Source organism: Somniosus microcephalus, chromosome 6, assembly GCF_052327205.1.
Source record: "Somniosus microcephalus isolate GS21.2 chromosome 6, FLI_Smic_1.0, whole genome shotgun sequence".
In the NCBI taxonomy this organism is placed as follows: domain Eukaryota; kingdom Metazoa; phylum Chordata; class Chondrichthyes; order Squaliformes; family Somniosidae; genus Somniosus; species Somniosus microcephalus.
In genome coordinates this window covers 85166304-85187209 of record NC_140992.1, presented here as the reverse complement: position 1 = coordinate 85187209, position 20906 = coordinate 85166304, and the positions used below count along the sequence as shown (strand labels likewise).

Below are 20906 nucleotides of genomic sequence, written 5' to 3'. Positions count from 1 at the left end.
TTTATTTAAATATTTTATTCCAGTTAGAGTACCTCTTGAGGAAGGGAAAGCTGAGTTGATTGGACAAACACTGTTATTTGTTTGCATAAGCATGAATGGATAAGGGACATCTATTAAATGTGGGACAAGGCAAAATCCAACTGCTTCAAAAAGAAAATGAAGATTGGAAATTCATGTAGTTTTACATTGTTACAGGAAAAACCAGGATATGTGGTGAAGAACATTGTTTTCTACTACTTGTTCCAATTTGCTGCTGCACTGGGTCAGGAGATCTTTTACATCACATTCCTTCCATTTACCTACTGGAATTTTGACCCATTTGTTACTAGGAGGCTGGTTGGTGTGTGGGCAGTAAGTACGACATATTTTATTGCTATTTCAGTTTAACCATCAAAAGCAAAACATTGCAAGGCACGAGCTACCAGAACAACAGTAAGTGTTGGAATGTTGGTTTTAGATCTTAACATTGCTGATTATTTTATGATTTTGCTAAAGTGTATATCAAGTTACTTCTGTTTCACATGACTGGTCAAAAATGAGCAATCTAGATTAGTGCTATCCCACAGTGAGGCCTGCCTCCGTAGGCCCCACATTTTATCTCCCTCATGATCTCCATGCAGATTGTTACATTTTCACTTTAAACTTTACTTTACATGGGGAATCAAGACTAAGTGTAGTCTTCAGGTGAAGTATAGTTAGCGGGAAGGGGATAATTAGAACCAGGCATGCAGATGTAATTCACTTCCAAGTTTAAAATCATAGATTTTGTCCTTATTTTTATATATTAATTTGATTTTATGTTATTAGTCAATCTGCTGTGGCTTTGCAAAATGTCAGAGGAGAATTTGGGCACTGTAGCGACCATTTTTTAGGCGCTAATCGGCCTCCTAATGCTCGAAAATGGCATCTGAGATGCGTTTGCACACTTCCGATGAGAAGTGCGCCATACGCCATCTTGGTAAAGGGGTTTGCGCGCACACACCTAATGACCGACAGCAGCATGCAAAGAAGGCAGATTGTGATGTCAATCAATGTGCAGTGCTGATTTGGCGCCAGTACTGGTGGGGGTTTTCCGGCGAGCTGGCACATGTGCACTTGTGCCCGGTGTCTCACCACATGTAGACCTTCCTATATCCTAGCCTCTAAAATATGCACAGTGTCAGTATCTGAGCTGGTGGCTGCAAATGTAAGATTGAGTGTCGGTGTTGCTTCAACTTCACTGTCTTCTTCCTCTTCCACAACTGACTGGGCAGGTTCCAGATCTTGGGTATCTGAAATGAAAAAGGGACAAGGGTTTGGTTGTGGTGAGGGGAGAGGAGAAAGTAAGAAGTGCATACTTACACCATCTGCATCCTCTCACTCAGAAGAGATTGAGATATGAGGGAGAAGTGGAATGAGAGAAGGAGGATTAGGTATGCTGATACCCTCATCATCAATCACTTCAGCGCCACTGGTGGCCATGGCCACAGTGATGCCCCTTCCCATGATGGCCAACACTGTCTTCTCCATGGGTGTTAAAACATGCAGGCGCGCTTGTCCTCCTCCAGTTCTTTCCTGCAGCATCCTGTTACACACCACCTTCTCCTGCAAGAAACAGGGAAATGTGTCATTGAGTGTTGTGCAATATGTTTGGGCGATGTGGCTGTCATGGTTGAATAACTGCCAGTGTGCAAGCTGTGAGTTGTGGGTGTGAGGCTTGTAAAAGTGCTAAGTGTGTAAGGGTGAGGTAAATCATATGAATGTTAGGGTTGAGTCCTGATTGGTCAAGATTGTTGGTAGGTGAGTGATGGGGGTGTAGTGAATGGAGCAGTGGATGAGGCTAGTGGTGCAGTTTGAAGATGAAGTCACTCACCTTGACAACTCATGTGAGATCATTAAACTTCTTCCTGCATTGTATCCATGTTCGAGGAGCAACACTCCTGGCATTGACCTTCGCCACTATTTCTTCCCACTGTCTCCTGAGTATAATTCCTATTTGGTGACTATCTTATATTGATGGCCTTTAGTTTTGCTCTTCCCCACAAGTGGAAACACTCTCTCTGTGTCTACTCTATCAAACCCTTTCATAATTTTAAAGACCTCTAGTAGGTCACCCCTCAGTCTACTCTTTTCAAGAGAAAAGAGACCCAGCCTGTTCATCCTTTCCTGATAGGTAACTCTAGTAACATCCTTGTAAATCTTCTCTGCACCCTCTCCAGTGCCTCTATATCCTTTTTATAATATATCAACCAGAATTGCATGCAGTACTCTGAGTGTGGTCTAACCAAGGTTCGATACAAGTTTAGCATAACTTCTATACTTATCAATTCTATCCCTCTAGAAATTAACCCTATCAATTCTATCCCTCTAGAAATTAACCCTAGTGCATGGTTTGCTTTTGTTATGGCCTTATTGACCTGCGTTGCAACTTGTACTCCCAGATCCCTTTGCTCTTTTACCCCATTTAGATTCTTATTTTCCAAGTAATATGTGACCTCCCTATTTTTCTGCCAAAATCTTATACCTCACACTTATCTGTGTTGAAATTCATTTGTCAATTATATGCCCATTCTGCAAGTCATTAATGTCTTCTTGTAATTTGTTGCAGTCCTCCCCAGTGTTGACTGTCCCTTCCAATTTATTTCTTTCAGTCAAATTTTGGGAAGACCAAAGCCATCGTCTTCAGTCCCCGCCACAAACTGCGTACCCTTGCCACTAATTCCATTCCTCTCCCCAGTCACTGTGCCAGGCTGAACCACAACCATGGCATCCTAGTCAACCCCAAGCTAAGGTTCTGACTCCATAGCCTCTTCATCACTAAAGCTACCTGCTTCCACTCCCGTAATATCACCCATCTGCGCCCCATGCCACAGGCCTTCCCTTTGTCACCTCCAGACTTGACTATTACAATTTCCTCCTGGCTAGCCTCCCATTCTCCATGCTCTTAAAAACTTCAGCTAATCCAAAAAATCTGCTGCCTGTATCCTATCCCACACAACCATTACACTTCTTCTTGCTGGTTTACATTAACTTCTGATTCCCTAACAACTCCAATTTAAAATTCTCATCCTTATGTTTAAATTCCTTCATGGCCTTGCCCCTCCAGCAGCCCTACACCCATCACCCTTCCCTACCAAGCTCTCCGTTCCTTTGACACTGGACTTTTGTGTATCCACCTCCTCCCTTCACCACACCACTGGCAGCCATACCTTCAGCCATATAAGCACCATGCTCTGGAATTCACTCCCTAAACCCCTCTGCTTCTTCACCTCCCTCTCCTCCTTTAAGCCTTTCCTTAATGCCCACCTCTTTGATCAAGATTTTGGTCACCCTTCCTAACATCATCTTCTTTGGCTCAGTGTGCACTTTTTTCCATATGCCTCCATGAAACACCTTGGGATGTTTTATCTTTGTTAGAAGTGCTATATAAATGCAAGCTATTGTTGTTAGTAGATACTGAATGAGTTAGTAGACTATTCTTTCACCTTTACAACATTGCTCAAATTCAGCAATACCAAGGAGATGAAAATCTCCCTTGGCTGTAAGTGTCATTCAAGAAATGAGGCTGGGCATTACTCAAACTCATTCCAATTTGTTGTGGGCCATGGTCTAAACTTGCTACAATATGAGAAATTGACAGTTGTAGGAATGTCTAGTTCCTATCCAAAGACTGAGGTCCACTCAGGCGATCAAACAAAACGAAGTTTAATGGAAACTAACAGGTTTAAACAAGTAATTGCAGGAGAACATCGAGTGTAGGTCTGTTCAGTTCGGAGGCTCCACGAGGACTGCTAGGGCGGTCCCGTGGTTGACCTCATCACGTTCTTCCCGCCAGTGGGGGATCACGTGATGAACGGCGTGACGTCATCGTGTTTACCCGCGCTGTTAAAGTAATCACGCTCTGTACAAGTAAACAGTATAAATAAAGATACAGACTCAGGCTGTAGCTAACATGTTGTTAAAGGGAATTATATACAAACGATCTGAGTCCTTTAGTGGCTCCGCCACACAGACTTATTTAGGATGGATGATGTAGGGAATGATAAAGTCACATTGGCGCAGCAGTGGTGCTGTTCAGAGATTACAGTCAATGTACATTACCAGGGCAGAGCAGAAGGAGCTATACTTTGCAATTGATTATACTATTCTTGACCTGGGAATACTTAATGCTGACATTAGGTGAAAAAACTGGCGAAATGCCCCATTCTTACACTGGCAATCCTCACCTTCTTGATAAACAGCAAAATTTACAAAAAAAGTAAAGGCCCAGAATTTGCTGTGAAAATAACAGCATTTAATGTGCACGCTATTATTAGTGTGTAAATAACGCAGCAATATGTGGCGAGGAAGAGATACCCATGAGTTGCGAATCACCACAAGTTACTAGACGATTTGTTCTACCGTTAGCCTCGTGAGAACGTGATCTCGCCATCAACCTTGGCATGAGTTTCAAGAAATTGTTGCATTTGCATAATAAATACAAATTGAACACGCGGCAGAAATTTAGGGCTAGTACTTAACAGCGTAAGGACCCTTTTAATGACTAGATTTATGTTCCTGCAATGCCACTCAACCTCTCTGGCCCAGAAAGGGAACAATTGAAACTGTGGAGTCTCATTCCTGCAGGTAGTAAATTGTTCTTAGAGGTTTTTAATATATAAAATTTAAAAAAAAAAAATTCCCTTTTCTGTCTCTTTTTTCTCTCTCCTTTAATCCAATCTTTCTTTCCCTTTCTTTATTTCTCTTACTGTAATTAATTTGACTCTAATTTATCCTATTAGAGCTCTGCCATTCCTCTGTTTTCTTCTTTATTCTTAAATCTCATTGGTTAAGAAGGAAGACTGTTGGTCCCATTGTTCACGAAGGTCCCAGATGCCTCACTGCCCTTGCATATTTAGCTTGCACTTCCAGCAATTTGCAGCGTAAAACTTTTTCGAGCTGAAGAGTGAGGAAAAAATCTAACTAGCTTTAATGAAAAAAAAACCAATTCTTCAAGTATTTTCTTTATTTATATTTTCTCATACCAGGCATCTTCCTAGTGAATCTGCACTGTACCCTCTCTATTGCCTCAATATTTTTCACATAATACAGAGCACAAAACTGCACACAATACTCCAGTTGTGGTCTTACGAAGGTTTTGTTACATCTCAACTTTTATATCCTATGCTGCATGCCATAAAATCCATTAATAACAGAGGTCAACCAATTCCCCTCAGGCCAATGACTGAGTAATTAATAAAACTGATTCAAACATAGGAAGGGAACATCCTAGAACTCCATGTACAACCTATGATAACTGGCTGACTTCCCTGACTCTGAGAAGCTGCCGAGCTGGCTGGCTCATCATCCTTATTTTAGTGCTTGCAAATCACATTTTCGACATATTGCACAGTTTTCCCTAAACAAAGTCATTATTGCTCTGTGTAAAAATTCATGAGGTATTTCAATTTGGAAAAAATTCTCAATATTTTTCTAAACTGTATATAAATATAATTTTGTTACAATTTAGGCAGTAAAATATCTGTTGAAGAAAAGGTGGTACAATGTCAGCGGTAATGTAAAATCTATAAATTCATGTAAAAGCTACTCTGAAGCTAAAGGAAGAGTCAGGAATCTCTACCTGCTATTGGGATGCAATTTAAATCAATTTAAAAGCTAATTTATCAAACGTTTTGAAAAATTGTTTGGAAGTTAATTAGAACAGAGGAATTGTGACAAAGATGGATTTTTGTCTATGTTGAATTTTAAGCTTTTTTTTCCTATTACCAGAAAAAGCATGTAAGGAGTTAAAACGCAAGGTCACACGGGGTATTTTGCAAGCAAAAGCATCAACTCAGAGACCAGACAGGTTGGCTGCAGTGGATTAAACAAGGAGTGTTGCTGAGGCAATGGGATGCCTGAGGTGTGAATTGTTTGAATGGTAGGCAATATCACAGGCAGTCACAGATTACCTTGTCATTATCCAATATTGGTTATCCATTCAATTTTAATAAGAGAAATGCAGACTTTTGTGAATGGCTGTTGGTCATATGAGAGAAGCAGTCATGCATTGCCTTTTGTTTCAGTATACTTCAAAGGAGTTGCAATCATATTTCTGTGGTAAATCTCTGAGAAGACAGTCTTTAGTCAGTGTCAGCTTTGAGCTCAGTGTTAAGTTTATGCCGGCCCGGCTAGGTGAGATTGACCTCGGTTATATTTAGAGAGAAAGTGAGTGTTGTCTTCTTATTTCATGCATTGAGGAGGGTAGTGGAATGTATGATTTACTGTTTAATACTATATACTGTTCATTCGCCTGTTTTATCTAAAGAGAACCATTTGTTGGTTCAAAGTCTGAGCCTGAGTCTGCTAAGAGTTTATATTCAGTTCATGTTTTAAAGAGAAGAGAATTGCATGGTGGTACATAATACATTTCAGTAGCTGATGTACAGAGAAAGGCTTCTCAGTTATGATCCCTGGGTTTCAGTATCGTTTAGCTAGATAATAAACATTAGATATTCTAGTAGCAGAGGCAGGTGAGAACTTGAGTTTACATGCACGGGGCTCTGCCCCCTACATAAACAACAGTGATCTAAGTGGCCAGCTCATACCACCACTGATTCCGTACGATTTGATGGAATTAAAGAATAAAGATAATGCTGTTTCTTGTCATTTCCCACCCATGAATTCATGATCTTAGCCCAGTTTTTTGTAGATGGCCATTAACTGGAGGTCACCTATTTTCCCACAGGGAAGGAGTAAAATTTGAAGCAGACTCAACCAACCTACCTCTTAGTGACTGGCTATAGAGCAGTACTGGCAGATGCCTAGAGTACGTACCCTGGCATCCTTCCTTGCTTTATAGCTAATGGCTGTGCATCCATTGTCAGTCCATTGGATCACTGGAAGTCATTGGGATTGTGCTAGTGATGTATTTAAAAAAGAAAGATTTACATTTCTATAGCGCCTTTCACGACAACCGGACATCTCAAAGCACTTTACAGCCAATGAAGTACTTTCAAAGTGTAGCCACTGTTGTAATATGAGAAACGCAGCAGCCAATTTGCGCACAGCAAGCTCCCACAAACAGCAATGTGATAATGACCAGATCATCTGTTTTTGTTGTGTTGATTGAGGGATAAATATTGGCCAGGACACCGGGGATAACTCAAAATAGTGCCATGGGATCTTTTACATTCACCTGAGAGAGCAGACGGGGGCCTTGGTTTAATCCGAAAGACAGCACCTCTGACAGTGCAGCACTCCCTCAGCACTGCACTGGAGTGTCAGCCTAGATTTATGTGCTCAAGTCCCTGGAGTGGGACTTAGAACGCACAACCTTCTGACCCAGAGGCGAGTGTGCTACCCACTGAGCCACAGCTGACTAAGAATGCAGTGGGGTGAGTTGGAAATGTGGCTGTTTGGTAGCAGGTCACCCGTTCAATCTATATAGAGACTATAATATCACTTAAAAGAGAAAATTGGATAAATATTTGTAAGGGAAGAATATAAAAACATAATGGGAATAGGCAGGGGAATGAGATTAGAGAAGCTGCAGTTAAGAGCTAGCACTGACATAGGCACAATAGCCTCTTCATGTGCTGTAAATTCTGTAATAATGCTGTATTTGTATGATCCCTCGTCATCTTGTTCTAGGCATTTATCCTTGAGGTACTCTGTCTGTCTAGTCTTACTAGTCTAATATGAAGGGTGATACAGGGCCTTATGCTTGGTTCCCTGGCATTGTGTGGGGCAGAGGATGAAGTCAGCTTTGCAAGGAGTTGGCTTTTCTGACTGGAATTAGAATGTGCACCTTCTAGTTGTGAATTCATACGCTATTGCAGCCACTGGGATTCTTCTTTCATTCAAAGCTGAACATCTTTATTTACTCAGAGCTATATATAGGCATTAAATAAAATGCGATCAGGAAAACATGATCCTATATTCAAGTCTGCACTGCCTTTTCTATTTGCACAATCAATAGTGGAATGGATGCAATTTGATAAACATTTAACACAATTATTTTAAAGCAAACAAGAAGTAGAAGCACATTTTGAATACAAATTGCAGCTGGAATTTAATGTCTAAAATGAAACATTTCAATTAGAGGCAATGGGCTATAGGGCTTAATGTTGCAGATGATTTCCTGTTTGTGGAAACTATTAAAAAAATCACAGCACAGAATTTACCCAAGTATATATTTTTCTTTTCTAATAAGAAGTCAACAAAATCAATAACTACAGCCTGCCAATTTACAGAAGACTGGGTGCTATTTACTTTATTTTTTTAATGAAAACAGCACTGTTGTTGCCAAGGCCAGTCACATGATATTTAGTTAGAAGGCAAAAGTCAATACTCCCTTGGCTGCCTGCTTTCTGGTTCCAGCTGGTTTTGCAAGCCAACTCCTAAGCTGCAGACACTGCACTCTCAAAGTCACACAAGCATAGTGGGCTTAACCCTATGAATAACGTCATAGTATTTCTCCACTATGTCAAGCACAGTAGGGTTTTTTCCCAACCGATTCAAATATCACAAGCTGACAGCCAAGCATTGTTCATTTCTCTTTTCAATATCACTCTTTGGAATATTCAACGTTGTTTTGTTTTCACTTCCGTTGTGATGTATCAGAAACTCTCAAAAAATTAATACTTGGAACAGCAAATGGGAGAAAAGCTGCAGGCTTCCATCAAAATGAGTAAGTGTTGTCCCTGAATTTGATTTGCATAATTTTAATACTTCTTGTAGATTAAAAAAATCGCAAACACCTTACACCAAAACATTTAGGTCACAAAATGGTTGCATTTCATAACTAGAATCAATAGCATTGATTGGTATTATTTTCCTTCTTGCATTGATATTTCTCATCAGGTTGATTGGTGACCTATCTTTTTTCTACTTCTGTAAGTGCCTTATGACCTCATACTGATCAAGTATTGAAAATCTGAGAACAAACAAAATATTTTAAAGGGGTTGTGTTTAGCAAAGTGCCAGGAAACAACATGACTTCAGGTGACTCTTGTCTTGTTTCTTGTACATAGAATTTCAAATTGATGTTGAAGGATCTTTCCTAATATAAATGTAGCTCATTGAGAGGTCCACCAGGAAAAATGTTTTCACTGTAGTGCAGTCTGTTGTAAAGACCTTCACGCTTTCTCAGAGGAGGTCAATTTGAGGAATACACTTGTGCTGCTGACCTCAGCCCTTCTGCGAGTTCTGGCTTTTTGAGTAGTGGGAGCGTAGGTGTGAAGAACAGAGGTCAGTAGCCTGAGTCCATAAACTGCACCTTCCTAAAATTATCTGCTGTAAAATCTTAAATACCGTAAGAACAAATTGGGAAGTAATTAAAAAAAATAGGTTGTCTTTTTAGCTTCTGCTCATATTAGAAAAAATAATGCTGTGACAATTATGTGGCATTGGAGACTTAAATGTCTGTAAATAAAGTTTTCACAAATAATTCAGAACTGAAGAAGCATATGGGAAAAAAGCTGCCGAATAACAACAGGCGACAGTTCTGGTGGAGTAGAGAGAGCAATTGCAGTGTGCATTCCCTCAGGTGGAATCGGATCCACTGATGAGTGGGAAAAGAGAGGCAATGCAGTGCAGATTTGAAAAGTAGTTATCACTGCAAATGCATTTCTCATCCTCTCTTACTTTATATGAAGCAAGAGACAAATGCATTTGCATTGATAACCTGCTACAACAATCTGTATTGAGTTGCCTCTGCACACTGAACATTTTTGATAAACCAAAATCATTTAATGCATTTTGTGCTTAAATTGAATATTTATTTAATTCAATGTTATAAATTATTTTTTCATCGTGATTTATTTTTCCATGTACAGCTGTTTTGTGTAACATGGTTCATCAGCAAGCTGTTTATGTATGGAAATCTGTTTTCCTATTTTCTCACCTCCTCCTTTAAGATGCTGACTCACATTGTGGTATGTTGAGCCTTTTGATACTGAACACAAGTGGCAATTTTTCATATGTGAGACTGGACAGTGGCATTCAACAGACTATTCAACTGTGGAAAGCATCCCAGCTGGGTTATGTGCTTTGCACTGGATTTGTTCCCCTGCCTAGCCCAGGGCACCGAGGCTAATTGGAGTGTCCAAGTTCCCCTCCAAGTCACACCACCACCTTCTCAAGGGCAATTAGGGATGGGCAATAAATGCTGGCCTTGCCAGCGATGCCCACATCCCATAAATTAATTTACATTTTTTTTTAAATTCCAGCTAAGGTCCATGATCGAATCTGGGATCTTCATCAGGGTAACTCACATATAAATATTGTAATAAAGTAAACTGAAATCAAGTTGTAATGAAGTAAACTGAAATCAAGGTGTCAGCCGTGGCTCAGTAGGTAGCATTCTCGCCTTGGAGCCAGAAGGTCGTGTCCCACTCCAGAGACTTGAGCACAAAATCTAGGCTGACACTCCACTGCAGTACTGAGGGAGCGCTGTAAGAGGTGTAGTCTTTCAGGTGAGACATGAAACCAAGGCCCCATGTCTGCCCTCTCAGGTGGATGTAAAAGATCCCATGATGCTAGTCAAAGAAGAGGAGTTCTCCCCAATGCCCTGGCCAATGTTTATCCCTCAACCAGCATCATTAAAACACATTATCAGGTTATTATCACATTGCTGTTTGTGGGAGCTTGTTGTGTGCAAATTGACTGCCATGTTTCCTACATTACAATAGTGGCAACACTTCAAAAGTACTTCATTGCTTTGGGATGCCCTGAGGTTGTGAAAGGCACTATATAAATTCAAGTTTTTCTTTCAAGTGTTTTTTCATTAATAGTTTTACAGATTTAAAAATTAACCAGTGCTAAAATGAAGCATCAAAGCAGAAAGAATCATGCAGAAAATAATGAAATTGTACAATGTACCTTCATGAACAGCTGTCTTTTACCTTTTTGTAATTGTTTTGACAGATTGTTATGTACTTGGGGCAGGCCTCCAAAGACATCATTAAGTGGCCTCGTCCATTATCGCCGCCAGTTGTAAAGTTGGAAACAAGAGTTGATGCAGAGTATGGTATGCCATCAACCCATGCTATGGCAGCCACCGCTATCTCTTTTACATTCCTAATCGCTACAATGTACAGGTACAAGGTAGGCACTCTAAATTCTAATCCTGACAGGAACTCACAAATACAAAACCACAAGCGACATATAGTAACATGCAGCTTTAAGGTCAGTTGAAGGTTTTGTTCTTTATTAAAATGGATCCCTGCCCTAGTTTTTAAGATCTCTCTATTTCAATAGTTTACTCACAAAAGCAGCCCTTGCTCATGTAGAGACAGACTGCAGTATTACAGGCTGAATTTCTCAAATGTCAGCAGCATCTGATTCACAGCATTTACTGATAATTGTCATTGTTTAGACATAGTGGGATCCTTTAAAATAAGCTGCTTGTCAGCTTTTGAGGTGATTTCAAAGCAGGAGCATCAGAATCTACAGCAGCTGAAATAACATAAGTATTTTTTAAAAATTATAAGAAAAATTTGAATCAACTCAGAAATTGTTCTGTTCCATTCAGTTTTTTTAGCATCTCTATCTACATTACCATTATAATTTGTAATCCCGTTCCCAACTAATTTTTTACTTAGCATTCTTTCAAAGGAGTTAATTGACACTGCACTAACATATTCTTGCTAACACCTTCTTCACATATCTACTACACTGTGGGCGAAAAAAATCTTCTATTTTCTATTCTTGTTCAAGACGTAAATGTGTACACATGTTCTCTAGTTCTATTCTAATAGTATCCATGCCCTGATCCATCCACTTAAATATGTATTTCTGGTATCCAGGAACAATTTTCAGTTGTTTTTTCCAACTTGTCTTATTTTTTTCCCTTCTAAATATTGCAATGGAACCTTCTGTATTGCTCCTTATTGGGGTTGGTTTCACACTCCATACTCGCCAGCCCACAATTTTCCACTCTTTCACTTTAATGAGTGGAAAGTTGGAGATTGGCAAACGCAAAAATGGAAAACCTCAACCATAAACAAAGTAAGTCTCCGCATGCCTCAAGTCACCGGCCAAGAGGACAGCCAGCTGTTATGATCCCAGATCTCTGTCTATGATATTCTGAAACTCTGAAACTATCCACTCAGAGGCAAGCCAGATTAGCTCAGGGAACGAGTGCACTGCTGCAACAACCTTCAGAGTATGTGGTAATTTTTGATCCTTTCATGTTAAAGAAGAAGAATAAACTAATTAATTGTAATTCCAGATCAATTTTGTTCAGTCTAGTTACTTCTTCAATAAAAAGCTATCTGAAGAAAAACCTTTTTTTTTGCAAAAGCAAATTGTTACATGGTGGTAGTAATAAGTGGTTGAATTAGATGCAAATAGGCTAAACTAAATCTAATTAGACTTTGGACAAAATATGAATCTTTGCATAGACAGTTTGTAACTAAAGCCATATTTAATAAAGAACTAACAAAGCCATTGTCAGCTGAATAAATCAATGCTATCTAAGTCATGATTCAAAAGCAAAGTATTTCTGATTTGTACTATATATAATATATCTCTCAAAAATTCAGCACCAGATCTTTGCATTTAAATGAAAAGCAGCAATTGTAAACAATTTTTCTGGGTCAAATAAAATTGATCACATTTTGAGTGACAGTTACCACAAACAGAAATTCATGAAATTTGGCACCTGGCTTAAACAATGACTTGCAAATCCTGAGGTCATTCATTTTTATCACGTCTGCATCAGACTCTGCAGTAAGACTGCTTTGTAGCGGTGTTTACTTGGTGATAAATCAATGTCATGATCATACCATAATTTGGAATGTTACCTTGAAAACAGTTCTTATTAAAGAATGGTAAATGATTATTTGCTGTGAGTGCATTAGGATTGAAAATATGGCTTTACTGTAAAATATTAGGCAGAACATGAATGCATTAAGCTACACAAAAGTCACTTCAGTTATGTTACCTTTTAATTGCATTGCACTAATTTAATGAATATTTACAAAGGATTCAACATGCACGCTAAACCCCTCTAGACCATTTTTACTAATGGTATCTACTGAATAAACAGTACAGGAATAAATAACAACAGTACCACAATGTCCCCGTCAGCATAAGATCATTAAATGGTCACGTAAAACAACATTTATGAAGGAACCACTCAATATTATTCTTTGTTCACTTTAAAGCTCAAGTCAATCTACTTGAGGCAGATCCAATAAATGTGTACTTAATATCTTTATCAGTCCTTAAGAATCGGCTAAGCAGTTGATTTAATCATCTTATTTTGTTTAACCACATGCATGTGCCAAATAGTTGTTTACTGGCTCAGTATCTGATCGCAGCAGAGTGCCAAGCAAGCTTGCAGAGCTATGAGTCTGATTACAGTTAAATCCATTTTAAATACTTTCCATAAGTTATTCACTATCTGTGCTAATTATATTTGCAGGCAAATTTAAGGTCAAACCAAACAAGGGGTAAAGCCTCTCTGGCTAAGGAAATATAAACAAAAGCAACAACTTGACAGTTTATCAAAAGAAGCAGTGTCATGTATGGGAATTTATTGGTAATCTCCTGCTGAGTCTCAGTACAAAAATAGTCCTATGCACCACTCCAGAGACCACAAGCATTGTATGAATATTTTTTTCCCTCCACACAGTGTTTTGTTCTCCCTGGATGAAGTTCCCAAGCCATTGCCTATGGAGTTCTTGAACTAGCCATCAGGAAGTTGTGCAAGGGTGACTCACTCAGCTTGACTCACTCATTGAGCTTTCCATGCAATCTTTGGGGAAATGTACCCTATACAGGCCAAAGTGAACTCAGTGCTGTGTAGCTGTATCGCCGACTCCTGCTAATCTACAGCACAGTGCCTAATTCCACCATTCACAAAATGATTGTATCCATGACCCTCACCCGAGTGACGGCAGTCAAAGTACTTTAAAGTTACCTATGTGTCATTTTAGCTTTTCTTCAATCAACATACCTCTGTCCAGTGTAACTGCAGTGATTATGCTCCTGTTCCTTTTAGAGTCCGTTCAAAGCATACAGCATAAATACTAATTTGCTTATCAGACATTTGCCAACCCCTCAAGGTGTTACAAATTTGTTAATTTGTCTTTACATGTGTGTTTTGCAGCAATTTTATAATGCAGTAGATTTTCTTTTTAAAACTTTGATTCTAGCATATGGTTATTAATATCCTACACCACTAGAAAGCTCACCTACATTTTAATCAGTCCACTCTGAAATTTGCCTGTTCTGAATAATTGATCTATTCCATTAATAGTGATTTGATTTACCTGATTTACAGTACTCATTTGCACTAGGACTAATGGCTGCTACAGTGCTGTCTACTCTGGTCTCACTCAGCAGGCTCTACACAGGAATGCACACTGTGCTGGTAAGAGATAAATTCCTTTTATTACTAAGTTAGCTCTCACTAGATGAAAAATAACTAACAGAAGTACCGAAGACCAAAAGATAATGGGCCGTATATTCCGATGCCTACGGCTGTGTAGGGGCTGTGTACACACCCGTAGGGACATTGGAAATGGTGATTTCAGGCATGCAAAGCACATGCATTGAAAACCGGTATTTCTGATCTGTCAAGATTGCTCTTGACAGATCCTCCACCTGCCCTGGAGAAGGGCCTCTGCAGGGGGAAGAGTTCCGCTTTCTGGGGACCCTCCGCCCGCAGAAAACCCTTAGAAATCTTACGCCTGGTAAAAGCAGGTGTAAGGCCTGCTCTTACCAGCATCAGAGCTGAAAAAAGTTTTATAAAAATTTCACTCATTTATCATTTTAAAATACTTTTAAAAAAGGGAAGTTTATTTTTAGCCCTGTAAAAAACTTATTATTTTTTCAAAAAATTAAATTTTTGTTTAAAATATTTAATTTATTGTAATTTCAACTCATTTTAAAAACGTGATGGTTTTTTAAAAAATTATTTACTGTTTTACTGTGTTTTTGGGGTGATCTCCATTCATATATTTGACAGGTCTATCTGTCAAGTGTATGAAGGGAGATTCCCTTCTCCTATTGGCTCCCCATGGCCCACGTAATCCCAGGGACACTTGCGAACTGAATGCGCCTCTGGGATACATGGGCCCTGCGCATTTTGAGTTTGGAGAGGCCCAGGAGTGGAACTATACGCACCTCGGGAGCCCTCAGGTAAGTTCGTAGATTTTTTCCAGATCGGAGGCCTCCGCACGCAGGAAGCCTCCGATCGGAAAATACGGGTTAATATTGTACGTCAAAAGGCTAAAAATGAGTTGAAAACAAGTCAATTATTTCTTTTAACTAGTACAACAATTATAATTTAAGGAACACTTTCTAACTCTGGGAAAATTCTGTCTCAATACATCTTAATGCACTTTTACTATATTCTCTATTTCAAGTCATATGTCACTGTTGCATCCAAAAAAGGTTTAATTCAGCTCCCCAATAATCTAGTGGGTAAAAGGTAGTGCTTGGTATAGCACTAAGACATACAGACTAGGCTGCAGGTTTGATTCCTATTCTGTGCTGAATTAGCTGATCTCAGACAGGATAGCAATTGGCTTCAGTGTCCCTAATCTATATTGGGGAAAAGTTAGCTCAGGTTCCCACTGCTGATTGGTTATCCATTAACATTGCCGGAAAGTGCACATATGTCAATGTCAAGCAAGGACAGGATTAGGTTTAGCTGTGATGCCATCCTTTGCCAAATAGTCCACCAACACTTAATGTCTATGTTCACACATGTAGAATGGCCAGTTTAGCAGGAGGGCTGCTGGCAATCATGAAGCTGTAATCCAGAAAGAGACAAGAGGGGATAAAATTCTGGAAAAAATATAAGAACTCTATCCTAACGATTGCTAACTTTAACTGTCAAGATTTTACTGCACTCTGTGCCCAACAACTCAGAAAACTTGTTAATTTTAATATTATTGGGATTTTTCAAAAATATATAATTGAAGTAGCTTTAATAACAAATTTACTCTGTCAGTGTATTCTAATTCTGTTTATATCAATTTTCAGGATGTAATCGTTGGAGTCCTTATTACTGCAGTGCTTATGGCTCTTACATGCCCTTTCTGGAACATTGTCGATGATTTGCAGTTAACCAGCCCTCTAACCCCTATCATTGCAGTGGTTTTGCCCTTTTTCATGAGTTATACCTATCCAGCATTAGATCATTATAGCCCAACCAGGGGGGACACCACCATTATCCTGGGTGTTGCATCAGGATGTACAATTGGCTTTTGGATGAACTATCAGTATGGTCAAACATATGAGCCTACAGGATCTCTCCCATTTGAAATACCTTCTATAACCCTGGAAGTTGTGTCATTGGCCATTGCACGCTTTCTTATTGGAATTATCATTCTTGTTGCCACTCGCCAAGTTGTCAAAACTCTTTCCCTCAAAGTGCTGTGTGCTTGGTTTGACGTTCCAGGATATGATATGGAAGCTCGGAAAAGGCTGGAGATTGAAGTACCATATAAATTTGCTACATATTCATCCATTGGCTTCAATGCAACAGTAGTAGTGCCTTTGCTGTATCAATTACTTGAACTACTCTGAGGACTGTGAGTGGGTTGAGTGATTTCTCTGTGAATTCATATCGAGTCTGAGATGCATTTCATGTGTTGATGAAGACCTGCTGGAAATAAATTTCCTGGCAACACTATCAAGACTCAACTTTCTATTTAAACATTTTTTGTGAGTGTATGAAATCTTTTTTCAATTTAGTTGCTTTCCTAGTCTACAGGACCTGGCCCATTGCTGGCCAAGAGCATGTGTGGGTGATCTATTCCCAGGGCCAGGGTGATGATGTGATGAACCAACCATTAAGTGTGCAAGAGAGGCCTGGAATGATGCCTGCTCTTGTTTTCCTTCTCCTGGTCTCCACTTTCAGCTTCCCAACTGTGATATGTTTGAGTTGATGGACTGTAGGAATGAACCCACATCCCATCACTCCTCAGTGCTACATACTGCTGCTTCAATGTACTATTCACCACACAGCTTTACAACGGCTATTAATTGTACTACAATCGAGTAGAGTATCTTAATGATTATGAACCACTTTCTTGGGGTTTTGGTTCAGGGATATTTTTGCATTGTGAAAAAAGAACTTTTAAAACCAACTTTTTATGTCAATTTGTAATTGAAAGCGAATGACAGTTGTTTTTGATAAGTAATTAACTATATCCAAAAATACCTCCATCTTTTCAAATAGACCTTTTTGTCAATTGGTTGATTCAGATTTGGTGAATAGGTTCGTTTTTCCACTAGAACATAACGATGCAGGTTATTAACTTGAGGTACATATGTGACATTGCACCAGTGGCACCACAATTGCAGTTCCTTCTCATGTCAGAGTGAGAAGTTTTGACTATCATGGCCACAGATGGATTATGACAATCTTTCCCAAAAATTAAACATTAACAAATTATCAGTGACACATTATTCTATTCATTCCACAAATGATTCATTTTAAGTTTTGAATACGTTCTGAGTGTGTATTGTACTGATAATTCAAAGTAGTCCTAACAGCAACTACTTCCATTTATATAGCACCTTTAACAAAGAAAAAGTGTCCCACAGTGCTTCAGAGTCATAAGGAAAAACTGGGCACTGCTGGAGGTGAAGGTAGGGAGACAATTAAATAATCATTCATTTATGAGTAATCATTCATAACTAAGCAAAGTTGGAGCAATTAAATTATGAATGGCCCGGATTTGCGGTGTTAATGACAGTGAAACTCTCAGCGTTTGCCATCATTACCCTTCTGAGATGGACAGCAACTTCAAGATTTAGCACAAGCGCAGATAAATGCAGAAATCCAGAAGTTGCGCTCAGTCATTTCCTGCTCCGCCACTGGTTGCGTTGTGGAACTCCCCAGAGCTTGCAATCAATTCAAATCACACTGAAAGACAAAAACTTCCCCTATTATGCTGGAATATCGCTGTTAAACCGCAACAACCCCACCCCTGAAAAGGTTAGCCTTTATTGAAAGAGGTGTAACTGGGTTTTTAGTGGCGTATTGACCGCTGAACAACCAGAAAAATTAATTTAATATTTGTTGAATGTCAAATTTTTCCATTAATATGATTAAGAATTACATGGTTTTTAAAAAAAAATTAAAGTTTGTTTATGATATTTCAGCTTCTACCTTAATCCTACATGTATGTCCCAATCTTTATTTTGCTCTCTTTAAAATTTATAAAAAGTAAATTAGAATCTGTGCATTTTACTTCCTTGTTTGCTGTCTGTGAGAATTTTTCAATGTGATTGGTGCTCAGCCTGCTTGATGACATCACTGTTGCTGGACGCTGGAGATTTGCTTGATTTGGTGCCAGATTCAAACAAAGGTCGGGAGAGCTGCAATAGATGCCACAGAGATCGCTAGACTGTTGTGGGCAGCTTTCTTCGAGGTCAACAACGAGTGCCGTCGCTTTGCTTCTGATCGCAAATTCTGGAAAAAGCTATTTAAAACAAATCTGTAAACCTTCTCTCATAAACAGCAGAACCTATTTAAAATAGAAAATATTACAAATTAAAATTATCAGCAAAGACCTCTACAGAACAGGATTTGCCGAAGTACACAATATAAAGGGCTCTTAAGATGGTTGATACTGAATGCATGAAATGAATCTGAGGCAATTCTACAGCGAATTGCAACCTTGATTATTTTATAAATCATTGCAATCCACTGGAAGACAGAACCCGACTATATATTTTCACAAATTAAATTGGTGTTGTAGCAACGTCAAAGTAATTAAACCATGATGTGGATCAATATGACTTTTAGCCATTAGAAGTGTAATTAGTGTACAACCTCAACCTCTCCAGAATAACCTAATAAATTCAAAAGAGATTGTATAGGGAAAAATTCAACAGCATTCTGCCGATTTTTGGGTGTAAAATTAACATTGTGGGAGGGCGAATTTTGGTTGTAATGTCCCGTGGCCGATCTCCCCATGCCTTCATATTGGGTCATAACTTTTAACCATCTGGTTAAAGAAGGGATTAACACAATTGTAATGAAGGATATTAGCTCTGATGAGGTGGAATCTGTATGGGTAGAATTGAGAAATACTAAGGGGAAAAAAACATTAGTGGGAGTGGTTTATAGACCTCCAAACAGTAAGGCGGAGGTTGGGGATGGCATTAAAAGGGAAATTAAAGAAGCATGCAATAAGGGCACAGCAGTCATCATGGGTGACTTTAATCTACATATAGATTGGGCCAACCAAATTAGTAACAATACTGTGGAGGAGGAATTCCTGGAGTGTTTACGGGATGGTTTCCTGGACCAATATGTCGAGGAACCAACCAGAGATCAGGCCATCTTAGACTGGGTATTATGTAACGAGAAAGGATTAATTAGCAATCTTGTTGTACGAGGCCCCTTGGGTCGGAGCGATCATAATATGATCGAATTCTTCATTAAGATGGAGAATGAAGTAGTTGACTCAGAGACTAGGGTCCTCAATTTAAATAAAGGAAACTACGATGGTCTGAGGAGCGAGTTGGGTAGGATTGATTGGGGAATGGCACTCAAAGGGGTGATGGTGGATAGGCAATGGCAAACATTCAAAGACCGAATGGATGAACTACAGAATTTGTTCATCCCAGTTTGGCATAAAAATAAAACAAAAAAGGTGACCCAACCATGGCTAACAAGGGAAATTAGGGATAGCATAAGGTCCAAGGAGAGGACATATAAATTGGCCAGAAAAAGCAATAATCCTGAGGATTGGGAGCAGTTTAGGATTCAACAAAGGAGGACAAAGGGATTAATTAAGAAAGGGAAAATAGAATATGAGAGTAAGCTTGCAGGGAACATAAAAACTGACTGTAAAAGCTTTTATAGATATGTGAAGAGAAAAAGATTGGTGAAGTCAAGCGTAGGTCCCTTGCAGTCAGAATCGGGGGAATTTATAATGGGGAACAAAGAAATGGCAGACCAACTAAATACATATTTTGGTTCTGTCTTCACAAAGGAGGACACAAATAACCTCCCAGAGATGCCGGGGAACATAGGGTCTGATGAAAGGGTGGAACTGAAAGAAATCAGTATTTGTAGGGAAATGGTGTTAGGAAAATTGATGGGACTGAAGGCCGATAAATCCCCAGGGCCTGATAATCTACATCCCAGGGTACTTAAGGAAGTGGCCCCAGAAATAATAGATGCATTGCTGGTCATCTTCCAGAACTCGATAGACTCTGGAACGGTACCCATGGATTGGCGGGTAGCTAATGTTACCCCACTATTCAAAAAAGGTGGTAGAGAAAAGGCGGGGAATTATAGCTTGACATCGGTAGTGGGGAAAATGCTAGAGTCCATTATAAAAGATGTAATAGCAGAGCACTTGGAAAGCAGTGACTGGATCGGACAAAGTCAACATGGATTTACAAAAGGTAAATCATGCTTGACTAATCTACTGGAATTTTTTGAGGATGTAACTGGTAAAATAGATAAGGGAGAACCAGTGGATGTGGTGTATTTGGACTTTCAGAAGGCTTTCGATAAGGTCCCGCAGAAGAGATTAGCGTGCAAAATTAAGGCACATGGGATTGGGGGCAAGGTATTGACTTGGATAGAGAACTGGTTGGTGGACAGAAAGCAAAGAGTTGGAATAAACGGGTCGTTTTCCGAGTGGCAGGCAGTGACTAGTGGGGTACCGCAAGGATCAGTCCTAGGACCCCAGCTGTTCACAATATATATTAATGATCTGGACGAGGGAATTGGATGTAATATCTCCAAATTTGCAGACGAAACAAAGCTGGGTGGGAGGGTATGCAGTGAGGAGGATGTCGTGAAACTCCAGTATGATTTGGACAGGTTGGGTGATTGGGCAGAAACATGGCAAATGCACTATAATGTGGATAAATGTGAGGTTATCCACTTTGGTGGCAAAAACAGGAAGGCAGATTATTATTTGAATGGCAATAGATTGGGAGAAGGGGAAGTGCAA

General features: G+C 39.4%; 1 protein-coding gene across 1 annotated transcript in view; it reads left to right on the top strand.

Annotated features, from left to right (window-relative positions):
* sgpp2 (sphingosine-1-phosphate phosphatase 2) overlaps positions 1-18157 on the top strand; it is a 46384-nt gene extending 28227 nt beyond the window's left edge. Inside the window, exons 2-5 of the mRNA XM_085990488.1 lie at positions 196-351; positions 10888-11067; positions 14252-14341; positions 15961-18157. Of these exons, the coding sequence (XP_085846614.1) occupies positions 196-351; positions 10888-11067; positions 14252-14341; positions 15961-16506 (972 nt within the window). The 3' untranslated portion in view covers positions 16507-18157. The remainder of the gene's footprint in view (positions 1-195; positions 352-10887; positions 11068-14251; positions 14342-15960) is intronic.
* The last annotated feature ends 2749 nt before the right edge of the window (positions 18158-20906 follow it).